The sequence below is a fragment of the Lolium rigidum genome, chromosome 5, assembly GCF_022539505.1.
Source record: "Lolium rigidum isolate FL_2022 chromosome 5, APGP_CSIRO_Lrig_0.1, whole genome shotgun sequence".
Lineage (NCBI taxonomy): Eukaryota > Viridiplantae > Streptophyta > Magnoliopsida > Poales > Poaceae > Lolium > Lolium rigidum.
In genome coordinates this window covers 18566519-18578783 of record NC_061512.1, presented here as the reverse complement: position 1 = coordinate 18578783, position 12265 = coordinate 18566519, and the positions used below count along the sequence as shown (strand labels likewise).

The 12265-nt window shown below is 43.3% G+C and overlaps 2 protein-coding genes across 3 annotated transcripts; one reads left to right on the top strand and one right to left on the bottom strand.

Annotated features, from left to right (window-relative positions):
* The first annotated feature begins 3133 nt into the window (after nucleotides 1–3133).
* Nucleotides 3134–7187, top strand: LOC124651071 (dual specificity protein phosphatase PHS1-like). The gene is made up of 9 exons (XM_047190219.1): nucleotides 3134–3219; nucleotides 3628–3850; nucleotides 4045–4221; nucleotides 4301–4461; nucleotides 4544–5552; nucleotides 6012–6158; nucleotides 6237–6464; nucleotides 6613–6770; nucleotides 6878–7187. Exons 1-9 carry the CDS (start codon nucleotides 3134–3136, stop codon nucleotides 7185–7187), a joined length of 2499 nt encoding a protein of 832 aa, XP_047046175.1.
* Nucleotides 7188–7381: 194 nt separating this feature from the next.
* Nucleotides 7382–11936, bottom strand: LOC124652915 (glycine-rich domain-containing protein 2). 2 transcript variants are annotated; one of them, XM_047191960.1, is made up of 7 exons: nucleotides 11619–11936; nucleotides 10855–11262; nucleotides 10467–10748; nucleotides 9104–9612; nucleotides 8759–8889; nucleotides 8535–8677; nucleotides 7382–8141 (listed from the first exon to the last, which is right to left on the bottom strand). In XM_047191960.1, the coding sequence occupies exons 1-7, from the start codon at nucleotides 11919–11921 to the stop codon at nucleotides 7659–7661; spliced, it is 2259 nt and encodes a 752-aa protein (XP_047047916.1). In that variant the 5' UTR covers nucleotides 11922–11936; the 3' UTR covers nucleotides 7382–7658. The 2 variants fall into 2 exon arrangements, with proteins under 2 accessions (XP_047047916.1, XP_047047917.1); XM_047191961.1 differs by having other exon boundaries at nucleotides 10855–11259.
* Nucleotides 11937–12265: the final 329 nt, after the last annotated feature.

Below are 12265 nucleotides of genomic sequence, written 5' to 3'. Positions count from 1 at the left end.
AAGAAGAATTCAACCATACCGGCTAGACCTGTTCCCATTAGCGCGTTGCCACATCCGAATGTCTAGCAAACAAGTTGAGACCTCACAACTTAATTAATTCAGCCGAGCCCTTAATACCATAAGGCTACATCTGGAAGCTATCTAAACATGGATGACTTGGTAATCTCTTTGTTCTGGGTGGCCAACCACAAGTGAACCCTCAGGTGACAACCACCACACCCCTGGTTACATCCACCAGGTATGTGGCCCTGAGTAGCCACTCAACTTCTGCGCACCCTCGGTGAAAACCACCACGCCCCTGGTTCCATCCACCAGGTATGTGGCCCTGAGTAGCCACCCACCAATCAATACCATTCCACCCAGGTGCTTCATTAAGGTTGTTAATTTTAATTTTTCAAACACTTACAACCAAAACAATGAAACGTCATTGGCATTTGATGTTGCTAGGCAAACTAAGCATTTCTAGCAGTGGGTTCAGGAGTGGCTACACACTACTAGGTTTGCTAACATAATATAATACTTTACTTTTGAAAATAAAATCCTACCATGCATACTAATTTAAAAATACTAATGCATAATATAAAATAGGTAGGATTTGAATGTCACTTGCCTTGATCAAAGCAACCAGCACACTCACAACAATCGCATGTGTAGCTCTGATCTCCTTCACAATCTAATCAAGCAAACCAAAGCAAAATAAACATAACATTCAAGATGAACAATCATAGACATGTATGCATGCATGATATGCACGATTTAACTTCACACACTTAGTTGATGTGAAAATGTTGCAAATGAGGTTCTCTGATGTTTATGAGGTTGGTAAAGTTCTCTGGATAAAATATTTTATTGTGTTTTAATTTATAGCAAAACTAGTGATTTGCATAACTCATAAACCACTAATAAATAGCTACTGCGAGATTTATGTTTTATAAAAATCTAAACCTAACATCTCCGGATAGGGTACAGTGATACAAGACTATAGCAATTGGAATCATTCAAAAATAGTTTATAAAATTTGAATTATTGTCCAAATACTGATTTGAATAGATTTACAAAAGCAAGTCTGTGCACGTATCAACTTTGACAAACTCTGGTTTCATGATGATCTACATGTTCTAAGGATTCCAGAGACTACAAATTTGTAAATTTTGGACCACTAGACTAATTTAGACAAATTTTATAGTGTCAAAGGGTTAATTCGCTGTTTTGAATTATGGTGCAAAATTCATCATAGAATATATACAGTATTATGGCATGGTTGGATTCTACAGATCAATAGCTTTCCAACGATATAAACTTTGCAAAATTTGAGCCTATGGTTGACTTTATATCGATTTTACAAGTTGGATAGCAAATCTGGCATTTAAATTCGAATTTAAAACAGAGTTTGACTGATTTGACCGGGTGCTGACTGGGGATGCCACGTGGAGGCTCCCTATTGGCCCGTACGGATTCGGCCTGGGATCAGTTTCGATCCGTTAGATCTAGATCTAAGGGCCTAAAATGAAATAAGAAAAGGAAAGGGGATAAGGGGAGGAGGGCTCACCTTGGCCGGCCGGAGATGGCGCGGCGGTGGCGGCGTGCTCGGACGGTCGGCGTCGGCGATGTTCTCGTCGTCTCCAGGCCCAAGCGATGGTGGCAGTGGTGTGGCCGGGAATGGCCTCGGGTGCCCGCAGCGTGCGGCCGGAGGTGGCGGCTCGGGAGCTCGCTCCGGCGAGCAATTCCGATAGCCTGGGGGCGCGGCTGGGTGCGGGGAGAGGGGAAAAGAGAGAGGGGAGTAGGGGCTTTGTAGGGGAGGGCTTGGTGCCGAGAGAGGGGGTCGTGGGGGAAGTGGTGGAGGCGGGTGCGGGCGAGGGGGAGGTGGCGTCGGTTCCGGCCGAAGGTTGAAGAAGAGGGCGCTGACAGGGCAGGTCCCACCTGTCAGCGAGAGGGAAGGGAGAGAGAGGGAGGCGCGGGGCGCGCGGGCAGTTTCTAGCCGGGCCGCTCGGCTCGAACTGGGCTGGCCCAGTTCGGTCAGCCCTTTTTTTTGTTCATTTCTTTTTATCTTTTATCTTTTCTGTTTTCTTTTATAACTTTTTATTAAAACCTCCAAATGACTTCAAATCTGTTTCTAAAATTTTGAAAAATCTAGAGGATGGTTTTAGGACTAAAAGGGGCAAGTTTATTACACATTTGAAAGATAAATAAAATAAATTTTGTTCATAGGTTAAATAGCAACATAATACAAATAGGGTTTTTAGGGTTTTGATCTATTAGGGCCTATTTGTTCTTATTTGACTTTCAAATGCATGAATGATATGAATGCATGATGTTTTTTTGAATTTTGAAAAATCGGGATGTTACAAGTATGGTGGAGGAGGTCAGAAGTGGGCAACAGAGTGGATCGAGACGCGGCCGAGGGGTGGGGGGAGGAAGAGGATAAAGGAACAATTCCTTGGTGAGACCCACCCCATGACACTCACGAGGGAGCACTCTCTTGATGAGAAGTGCAGAAAATGCTATGACATAACAACTTTATGACGCGTAGTGTCATGTGCAAATATATTAAGAGAAACTTCATTTGTACTTCTTTGGGATATATGATGATTTTTTTTTCCTATGATGAAGTAGGGAAAAAAATAACCATTTATTTAAGTTCACATTATTTCATCCTAGGCGATTTTGATTGATTTTTTGTTTAACGTGATACATTGTTGCACACCTATAAAATTATACACACATATAGGTAGATAGATCTAAAGTATGCAAGTTGACAGCTACTACACATTTATACTTACGCACGATCCAGAAATAATGTGAAAAAATATAAAAGAAATGCGTTAGTCTCCTTCGGAACGGGAAAACGGACGCCACCTTCCCTTCATTGGTCACGAACTTCACCAATTTCCTGAAGAACTCGATTCATAGGCACGCATTTGGCCAGATTTTCCCACACCAGAAGAATCGGAATGGAAGAGGGAAGCACAGAATCGGGATCCTTCTCACGCTCTTCCTCCTTCGTAAGTGCGTCGAAATTAGAATGTCGAACCAAAAAAATTATCCCTTTGTTCCCGTCCATGTTCTTGGGGGAAAAGAGGTACCAGCTTGATCTCAATTCTCGCAGGGTGGGTTCGAGGAATGGCTAGCGTCGATGAGGAAGCGCAGCGGGAAGTTCTCCTCGTTATCTCGGGCGCCGCAAACGAAGCCTGGCATTTTGGCTATCGAATCCACAATCAGGTAAGCAATTAGTTCTGGTCGCTCTTCGGATCAATTACTGATCATATGATTTGCTCTGCATTGTATGCAGAGTACCATGTTAGGTAAGGATCGAACTCTTAGTCCTCGTGTGCTTGCTGATGAGATAGGATAAGTTGCTTATGAATTTTATCTTCTACGTTTGCCCGGCGATATTATTTCTGATGAGTTGTTTGGTTCCAAGTTGCCTGCCCATTGGATATATACTTGATCAAACATGAAGAGCTTTCGAAAGGTTCTCTCAAGTAAATAGGCTCGTAGTCAGTTGCAGCATTACTCTAAGTTTATTCAGATGTTTACAATAGTAGAGAATAGTGGCATGATTTGGTTCCTTCATTAGATGATTTTCTCAACCAAGGTAGTATTACTAATGCACTTTCTATATTGCAGCTCAGACGGAATAGAAAATGTAGACACCGATAGAGATGCAATATACCCCGACCCATTTGATCAGCTGCCAAAAACAAGCCTGTGGGATAGGCTTGGGAGGGTTTCCATGATGGACATTGAGTCAAGTAACTTCAGCTGGAGTTATCTTTCTTCTTTGCACCACACGAAACATACTACTACCAGTACGGAGCCCACTGAGGATGATACAAACAGAAGTTTTGAGGTTTGTACTTGTTTTACTTATAAATATCCTTCTGTAAATTATCTTCCCTGCTGTTAATCGAATTTTGGCGATAAGTAGTAGGCTTGATTATTTTCCTAGACAGTGCACTTCTCTAGTCCTTTTTGTGCTTGAATCTCATCCTAGGAGTCATCAAGTCGAGATTGGTTGCATGATGTGTGTATCATTCTTCATAGGTGACTGTAAATTCTGGAGGAGTCGTATTCATTGCGTTATTCAGAACATCTGAAATTGATGAAGTTCCTTCCAAGGAAGCTGCTGCAGTCATTAAGATAGCACCATCAAGGATGGCCACGCAGTCAGAACGGTTTGGGTACGAACTTGCTAAATGGCTTGGCGTGAGGACCCCTCAAGTAAGTAGCCCCTATGCTATGGCAGGCATTCAGGCTACCTATGTAAACATTGGATTGTCAACTCTTTTGACCAATGCAGGGCAGAGTCATTCATAGCTCCTCATGTGAATGGCCACAAATCAAGGATGCAGTTGAGAATGCTCGACATGCAGCCGTAGCTGTTGGTGATGAGCTTCAGGAGATGATTTGCACCGAGATGCAAGAAGCTCTCGAGCTGAGCCGATGCCTATTCCTGATGAAGTACTAATTCCAAGTTACCAGTAATGTACCTGACAATATGGTACCGAGTTAACATGAAAGAAATTTCAATGCTGTTTTGCAGTTATGTACATGGCTCCCCACTACTGGAGAGCACAACACCATTTGATTCACGGGAGTTTGCTGAAAAAACTGCTGAAGCTTTAGGTAGGATCCTGATTCTGGACCTCATTCTGAGAAATGAGGATAGGCTGCGGTGTCGACCCCTTGGTTGGCGTGGAAACTACGCAAACCTACTTGTTGCCGACAAAGATGCTTATGCAAACCTTGATTCACTGGATGATGTTCACGATTCTGCCATCATCCGTTACAAGCCAGAGATCATCAAAAGCCCTCAGAGACAGAAGCAGAGAAGAGCCGTCTCAATAAGTGGCAGTATCGGCTCAGATATCTCAGACCTTGTGTTGGACGACACTTATGATCCCATTGAGCCTGAGATTTCAAGCTTTCGTATTGTAGCCATTGATTCGGGTGTACCACGCAGACCACCTGCCGGTAAACGGGCGAAAGATCAGGAGAACTACCCAAGGCTGGTGGAACTAACACTAAACAACTGGGACTATTCTTCCAACCTCTTGTTTGAGGTGTCCATTGGAAAACTTGGTACCCCTGGACCCGAGGAATTTGACATGTCATCTGATTATAGCCATCATTCTCCTCTGCCTGAGAGTGATATGCTAGCAGTAGTGAATTCCTTCCGAGGAGGTTTTCGTAGTGCTCTGAGAGACCTTCAACGGTTCCACATTTTCCTGCTCACACTTTATCAGAAGCTGGATACTCTAATGAAAATTTTCTTCAATCTTATGCATAAATGTTCAAACGAATCTGACAAGGAAGATGCAGGTCTTTCTGAATCACCATTGTGTTCTGTAGAGGCGCATACTGATATAAGTGATGCTGAAATTCCACGGCATATGCGTAGGCCTTCCCGTATCTTATCCCGTGATAGTTTTGACATGTCATCTCCTGCCTGTCGAGAGAGCTTTATGATGAAGAATTTCAAAGCAAATGGTGATGCATCCCGTGGTCTGCGGTTGACGATGAAACTCAGGGAATTTAACAAGTATGCCAAGGTTAATATCTTTGAAGCGCCGATAGAAAATTCATCTATCTTTTAACAGATTATACACAGCCACCTAGTTCCTATCTATCTGTTTCACACTCCTTGAATGCTCGGCTAATTGTTTTGTGAAAGTATTTTTACAGTTACGCTAATGACTGAAATGATATACTCCCACATGCCCAAATTAATTGGCACAGCCATATAATATGTCTAGTACAAGTGTACCCCTGAGCTGCTCAATTAATTTCGCCCGGAGGGAGTAATAGCTTTCAAAAAGATTAACCTAGAACATATCCTATAATTAGAAAAATTAGCTGTAGGAAACCAAATAGTCTATAAATAATTTCACACCCTAAATTAGCAACTATCTTGATGCCTGTTTGCTCTGTGTGAGTGTTATAGTGGTGGCTTGTCTCCATAGTTCATAAAAATTATCAACTGGTTATATTCATTATCAATGCTATTGCAGGTAGACAGCGAATTAAGCAAAGAAATAGAACAGTGGAATGACATGCTCAGGACTGATGTTGTAAAATTGTGTCAAGACAACAACTTTAACACGGGCTTCTTTGAAGGGATAGATAATAGCATTGCTGTTGATGCTTATGAGTTGAAGGTAATCCTAATTTACCCCCTGTCTGGCTGGCAACTATCTGTTGCAGAAACTGAGCCAATGAATTCCTGTTTTTTTCAGGTTCGTCTTGAGCACCTTCTAGAGAGGATTTCACTGATTTCTGATGCTGCAAGTACTGAACGTCCTTCTCAAATAACAGATTTTATGTATATTGGTGGTGCTCTCGCTGCTCGGTCAACATACACACTTCAGCACCTTGGGGTCACCCATGTGTTGTGCTTGTGTGCAAATGAAATTGGACAGTCAGAATCTCAGAAACCTTGCCTTTTCGACTACCGAAACTTCTCTGTGAGTACATCTGAAATTTTGTGAAAACATTTCATGTGAAGATCATTTTCAAGCAGCAAAAGGTTGAAGCTCCATTTCGGAGCTTTCTCTGCCGTAATAGGGAACTGATCTCGTCCTTTCCTTGTGACGCTTGGTGTTTTTTCTGCAGATAAACGATGATGAAAATGCTGACATCAGTGATGTGTTCCAAGATGCCTCAGATTTCATTGATTTTGTAGAACATCTGCACGGCAAAGTTCTAGTGCACTGTTTTGAAGGAAAAAGCAGGAGCGCAACCGTTGTACTTGCTTACCTGATGCTGAGAAAGTAAGGCTGCATAACTATTTCTCTGTCAGTTGGGAGGTAGAATCATCATATGTCATTTTACTGGTAGTACTCCCCCGGGATCATCTGCTTAATATGTTTCGTTTCAGAAACTATACTCTTCTAGAAGCATGGAACATGCTCAAGAAGGTGCACCGACGCGCGCAACCCAATGACGGCTTTGCCAGGGTCTTGCTGGATCTTGACAAGAGGCTGCACGGGAGAATCTCCATGGAGTGGCAGCACAAGAGGCCAGCGATGAAGGTGTGCCCCATCTGTGGCAAGAACGCTGGGCTCAGCAGCAGCTCACTCAAGCTCCACCTGCAGAAGTCTCACCGCAAGATATCGTCAGGAAGCGTGGACTCCGCAATGTCCCTGGAGATACAGAAGGCGGTAGAGGCAATGATGAAGGCGGGTTGAGGCCAGAGCACAAACTCAATGTGAAACCTGCCGTCACTCTGAACATCATACTGGCATTGTAAGCTACACTACTACCTCCGTTCCAATTTAATTGACTCAAACTTGGCTTGTATCTAGCCAACTCCGCGTAAATTAATTTAGAACGGAGGGAGTAGTCCAAAAGGCATGAGGTTTTCCCTAGAGAAATTGCAAGAGATGGGAAACGTATATTTTCTGAGGCAAGTTTGAAACATCTTCTGGAACTCTTTCAATGGAACATGTATCCTTTGTATACTTCACAATTACAATGCACTCCAAGGAATAGAAGATTTTGATCTATCGACAAACAATAAAGGACAAGAAATCAAGCCATTTTTAGCCATGTATTTTTTCCTTTTTTCATAAGCCGTGTATCACAACCATAATCAGACGCGCCCCAAGATCATTATTTGTCCTGTACATTTTCTTCACAAAGTTATCTCCATCAGGGCTTCAAGGTATAAGAGCTTGCCTGTATAGCTCATCCTTGCCATCAGTAGGTGAGTACTTGGTGGGCATCACTCCGTTAGGCACAGTCTCTGCAGAGCTCAAAACACGCACCGCATTCCGATACCATGGCTGCAAGTGAGGGTCAAGGGAAGGCGAGCTTGGAAGCTTCACAGAACCCCAGTCTCTCTGCCCTACCTGTGGTTCACGTATTCTTCGTCGCACCAGAAGCCCAGCCACATCTTCCCTTCTAATCTCCGTCATTGTCCGTGTGATTGCCATGCATAAGAGAAGTACAAAAACTGCATCCTCTTGGGGTAAGAACTCTACTGCAAGTAATTTCCAATTAAGGAGCACGGTTGCTCTACCATCAGGATGATCTGCTGATGTACGGACTAGGGTGATGTATTGCTCCTCCTCATTATGGTTATATGATGTGCTATCCTTGTTTATGCTGTAGCTCAATCTTCTCCCTACAAGCAGCCTTGCCTGCTAAGACGAAAGAATGTTTTACGGAACGAAAATAGCAGCACATCTGTATTAGGTAGAAAAGTCTACAAATACGGTTGATCAGTCAAATGAAATGTATTTTACTTAAACAAGAAAAGTTAAATGGCATCTGTTGTAGACTTGTACATACAGACAACTCACATGGTGGTTGCATTTCTACAAGCAACAAAAAGATAAACTCTGTAATCTTTTGTCTGGTACTGAATTACTAAATTAACTACCACAGAATCTTCATGCGGCCAGAGCTTTCAGCAGTGAACAACAAATGAACGAAAGCTATGTAACTTCAAGATTATCTCTACTAACTCCAATTGAGGACAAAATGTATCAAGCAATCATCTGAAAGAAACTTATGACAGCATGGGACCATACCTCTTCTTCTGGGCTCTCATTTTGTAGTTGAAAGTTCAGGTCATCTCCCAACCACACTGTCAGTACATCTCCAGTAGAAAAATTCCAAACCACCTTATTCTCCTGTTGATTTTTAGTTGGTGTTGCTGTGCCAACCACTTTTTCTGCACCACACATGGAAAAAGCTAGTCACCTCTCAAGACAAGGTATAACACTGACATCAATTATTCAGCATAACTAAGTACCTGGTGCATAACCAACGGATGTTGCACTTGCAATGTAGGACCATGAGCCTTCTCGGACCTCAATGCTCCTGTCTTCCCATTTCACTGCCATGGGAGTTTCAGGTCCTCTCCGCCAAATTCCTCTGCCTATTCTACACATGTTGCAATAGAATTCAACAAAAATATATTGAGACATAAAAGTAAATGTCATTCCCCACAGCATAAGCTTAGTAGTGCATCCATTCAATACAAGAGTGTAACTTCTTCACAAAAACTACATGGAGTATTTGGTTATGTGCCAACAATTACATAATAATGCTAGGTTGTGATTCTGAAACCAAACTACACATATATTCTGAACAATACCTCATCCGAATGACGAAACATTCTCTCCCACCGTAATCAAGCACTGTACGGGTCAGCCACCGTCCTTCTTGCGGACGGTAACTTCTCATGCGCAGTATGACATCAGAAATCATGGCCCCACCATCATCAGTGACTCTGTCAGGTACGCACTTCAACAAGTAAGGTGCTTGAATTGGAGGGGTAATTGATGCCATAACCCTCATCCTGGCATCCAGCTCTCCTGTAAGAATAAGTGATTTCTCATGCAACATATCGTTCCATGAGAATGATATGTTCCTGAGGATCTTGCTATTCCTGAAGCACCCACTCGTGCTGCGCCTAACCTCAATTGTGAGACCTCGGGTTGCAAATTCACAATACAGATGCCATGTTTTCTGCCAGTTTTTGCAGGATAAACTGGACATCGGTTTGTCGAGCTTTAATGATCTGCAGCACCTCTGTGCTCGCAAACGGAGAAATTCTTTGCTTATGTTCTCGCTGTCAAATTCTCCTTTCAGGAACACATATACCTGTTAGCAAGAATCACTGATATAACATTGCCAACATGCAAAATAGGTACATACGTAACATAAGAAGGAAAAAAAGCTGCAGGTGTAGCCTTCTCTTGCATATCATGCAGTGAGTTTACATAATAAATTAATTTACATCAATTTACATAATGGGCCAATTCTCTACTTTTCAGTATTCAATGGGAGCGTGAACTCAAGTTGGCAACAACTGGTCCTTCTTCTAGGTACGATATTATTTCTAAGAAGAAATTTCAGTGAAAATACAAAAAGGGTGTTTCAGCCTAATCATTTCCCAAGACTGAAATCAGCTGCAATAACTAATGACTAGGTGCAAATAAAGGTCACTAACTCAATTATGGTGTGAACTATAGCCTATTGTCCTTTTAAGGGTAGAACAGCAGCACATAAAAATTAACTTTTTTACTTGCAAGTTATATTGGTAGATCCCTGTGAATGGATAATTTTAATATAACTGAATTATATTGATATAGAAATTCACTATATATTTGCGACATGATGACCATAATAAAATAAAATGCAACTACACTCGCTACTTGACGCATCAGTGTAAATAATCCCGCTTCTTGGCTTGAAGTGCCCACAGTGTGGAATATACTATTGCTTTTTAAACTTCTGTTGTTGATATTATGATGGCCTGTTGACATTATGCCTGACAGATCCCCAAGCTTTCAGTTATTTGCAATCCAGGGTGTAATAAAATGCCAAAGCAGATGATTTTTGCGAAGAAACAATCGGCCAGGTCGGCATTGTTTCTTACTGACCAGTGACCAAGCCATCAAGAACACTATCATGCATGATTGTTTCTTCGCAAAAATAGTGTTCTTCTGAAATACCTCCATTAGAAATCTAGGTTGCAACCCCTTGTACAGCCGGTTGGCGTCCTCTTCTGATGCTGCAGCGTCCCAGTGGAATGCTTCCCTTGCTGTGTCAACTGCTCTGGCATCAACCTCTGAACCAGAAAGATCATATGGCTCATCATATGCCTGTTCCCACAACACCCTTGTCCTCTCCACAACCTCCTCACTCACCACCTCTCCATAACTGACCACCATTTTCGTAACGTTGTCCCTGATAGCCATTGCTGTCATGTCTGTTGCATAGCTCACTGGAAAACTCTGTCAAGGATACATAACAATTGTATAAATGCAGACGAATATACATCATTTGTTTGCTACTTTGCTTAATAGCTTTATGTGACTGGGATGTTGTCACTAAGCATACCTGGTGAGCAAGCCACATCAGTAATATGTCGAGGCTAGGTACGAGCCGTGTGTCTTGTCTGGTTGTGCACACACCCTCTCTGATGAGGTCAAGGAACCGCATGTACCGCCGTTTCGCAGCAACATGGTAGACGCCTTCCGAGACAAAGGGTGAGGCAAAGCGGGCTGCTAGGCCAGCATAAGTTTGAACTATCTTGACAATTTCACTATTAGCATCGTCATTGTCAATGGCATTCAAATTGCTTCCATCAAATTCATTGTTGTCAAGGTCAAACGGGTCCAATGGATAGCGTGCAGCCCAGAGGTCCCGACAACAGTCAGCAGCATACTCCTCATTCTCAGCATCAAGTATTGAAGGCCGATCGATGAGGCGTCCGAACCTCGATATGCAGTATGAGAAATAGCTCTGCTGGTAACACAAAAGAATCAACTTCCAATCGTACACTTTGTAAGAAAATATGATTCAAAATATAATTTTGTTAAGAGCAAGCAAGGTGTCTGTAACTTGTAATGTGAGAGGAATTTTGTCTAAAAATTCGAACAGTTTGTTTTCTGTATACAATAAGCTGATCAATTTTGTTCGATGGCGCAATTATTAACAGGCATTCAGTAACGAATCAATAGAGCTTAAGCTGTCATAGAACTAACTATTTACTGATTATGCTACGTTCAACTAGCCGTCATAAAACAACCTATAAAAAAACCTGAGTAGTTCTCCAAAACGTGGCACAAAGTAAAAGAGGACATGGCCGTGACAAGGCTCACATGGTGGAAGCAGTGGCAGAGCCAGATGAGCTGCACGTCGGGTGGGGGCACCAACATCGCCGGATCCTCTCCTCCTCCACCCGTCGCCTCCGCCGCGAGCGGCAGCCACAGATCCTCGTACCTCCGCACAGACCGCGGGCCGACGGCTCCGCCGGCCGGCGCAGAGCGTAGGAACGCGAGGAGGCGTCGCGCGGCAGCGGCGAGGTCTACGGAGAAGAAAGCCTGCCCGCGGGAGCCGGGGGACGAGGAGGACATGGATGCGGTGGCGGTGGGCTCCGGCGGCGCCTCTGCTGCGGAGGGCATTCGGTTTGTTGCTGCCGTGCCGCGGCTGAAAGTGATGGTGGGCGTCAGTGCAGAGAGTGGTTGGTCAAAAGGGGCGAGGTGTGCCGACTGATGATGATTCATCGTGCATGATTAGGACGGGACGGACCGAACAATAAACCATTTTGGTTGATGCTGTTGGGTCTTCTGCCAGGAATGATGGATGAGGACGGAATGGAAGGGCTGTTTTGGGTTAGAGCATCTCCAGCCGTGCCTCTAAATAGGCGCCAGCAGATAAGCAATGCCGGTATTGCATTTTTTATTTGGTGTGCTGCTCTCACACCGACGGTCCTAAACCGGCGGTTCCGATAGGATTTTTTAGATAA

Excerpts from the sequence above, each read along its gene's own strand:
- LOC124651071 (XM_047190219.1), top strand. The coding sequence starts at position 3,134 with ATGAGGAAGCGCAGCGGGAAGTTCTCCTCGTTATCTCGGGCGCCGCAA. Across the intron at positions 6,159-6,236 it reads TTGATGCTTATGAGTTGAAG|GTTCGTCTTGAGCACCTTCT; the intron begins GTAATCCTAATT and ends TGTTTTTTTCAG. Across the intron at positions 6,771-6,877 it reads GCTTACCTGATGCTGAGAAA|AAACTATACTCTTCTAGAAG; the intron begins GTAAGGCTGCAT and ends GTTTCGTTTCAG.
- LOC124652915 (XM_047191960.1), bottom strand. The coding sequence starts at position 11,921 with ATGCCCTCCGCAGCAGAGGCGCCGCCGGAGCCCACCGCCACCGCATCC. Across the intron at positions 11,263-11,618 it reads TCTGCCACTGCTTCCACCAT|CAGAGCTATTTCTCATACTG; the intron begins GTGAGCCTTGTC and ends TTGTGTTACCAG. Across the intron at positions 8,890-9,103 it reads TGTTTCGTCATTCGGATGAG|AATAGGCAGAGGAATTTGGC; the intron begins GTATTGTTCAGA and ends CAACATGTGTAG.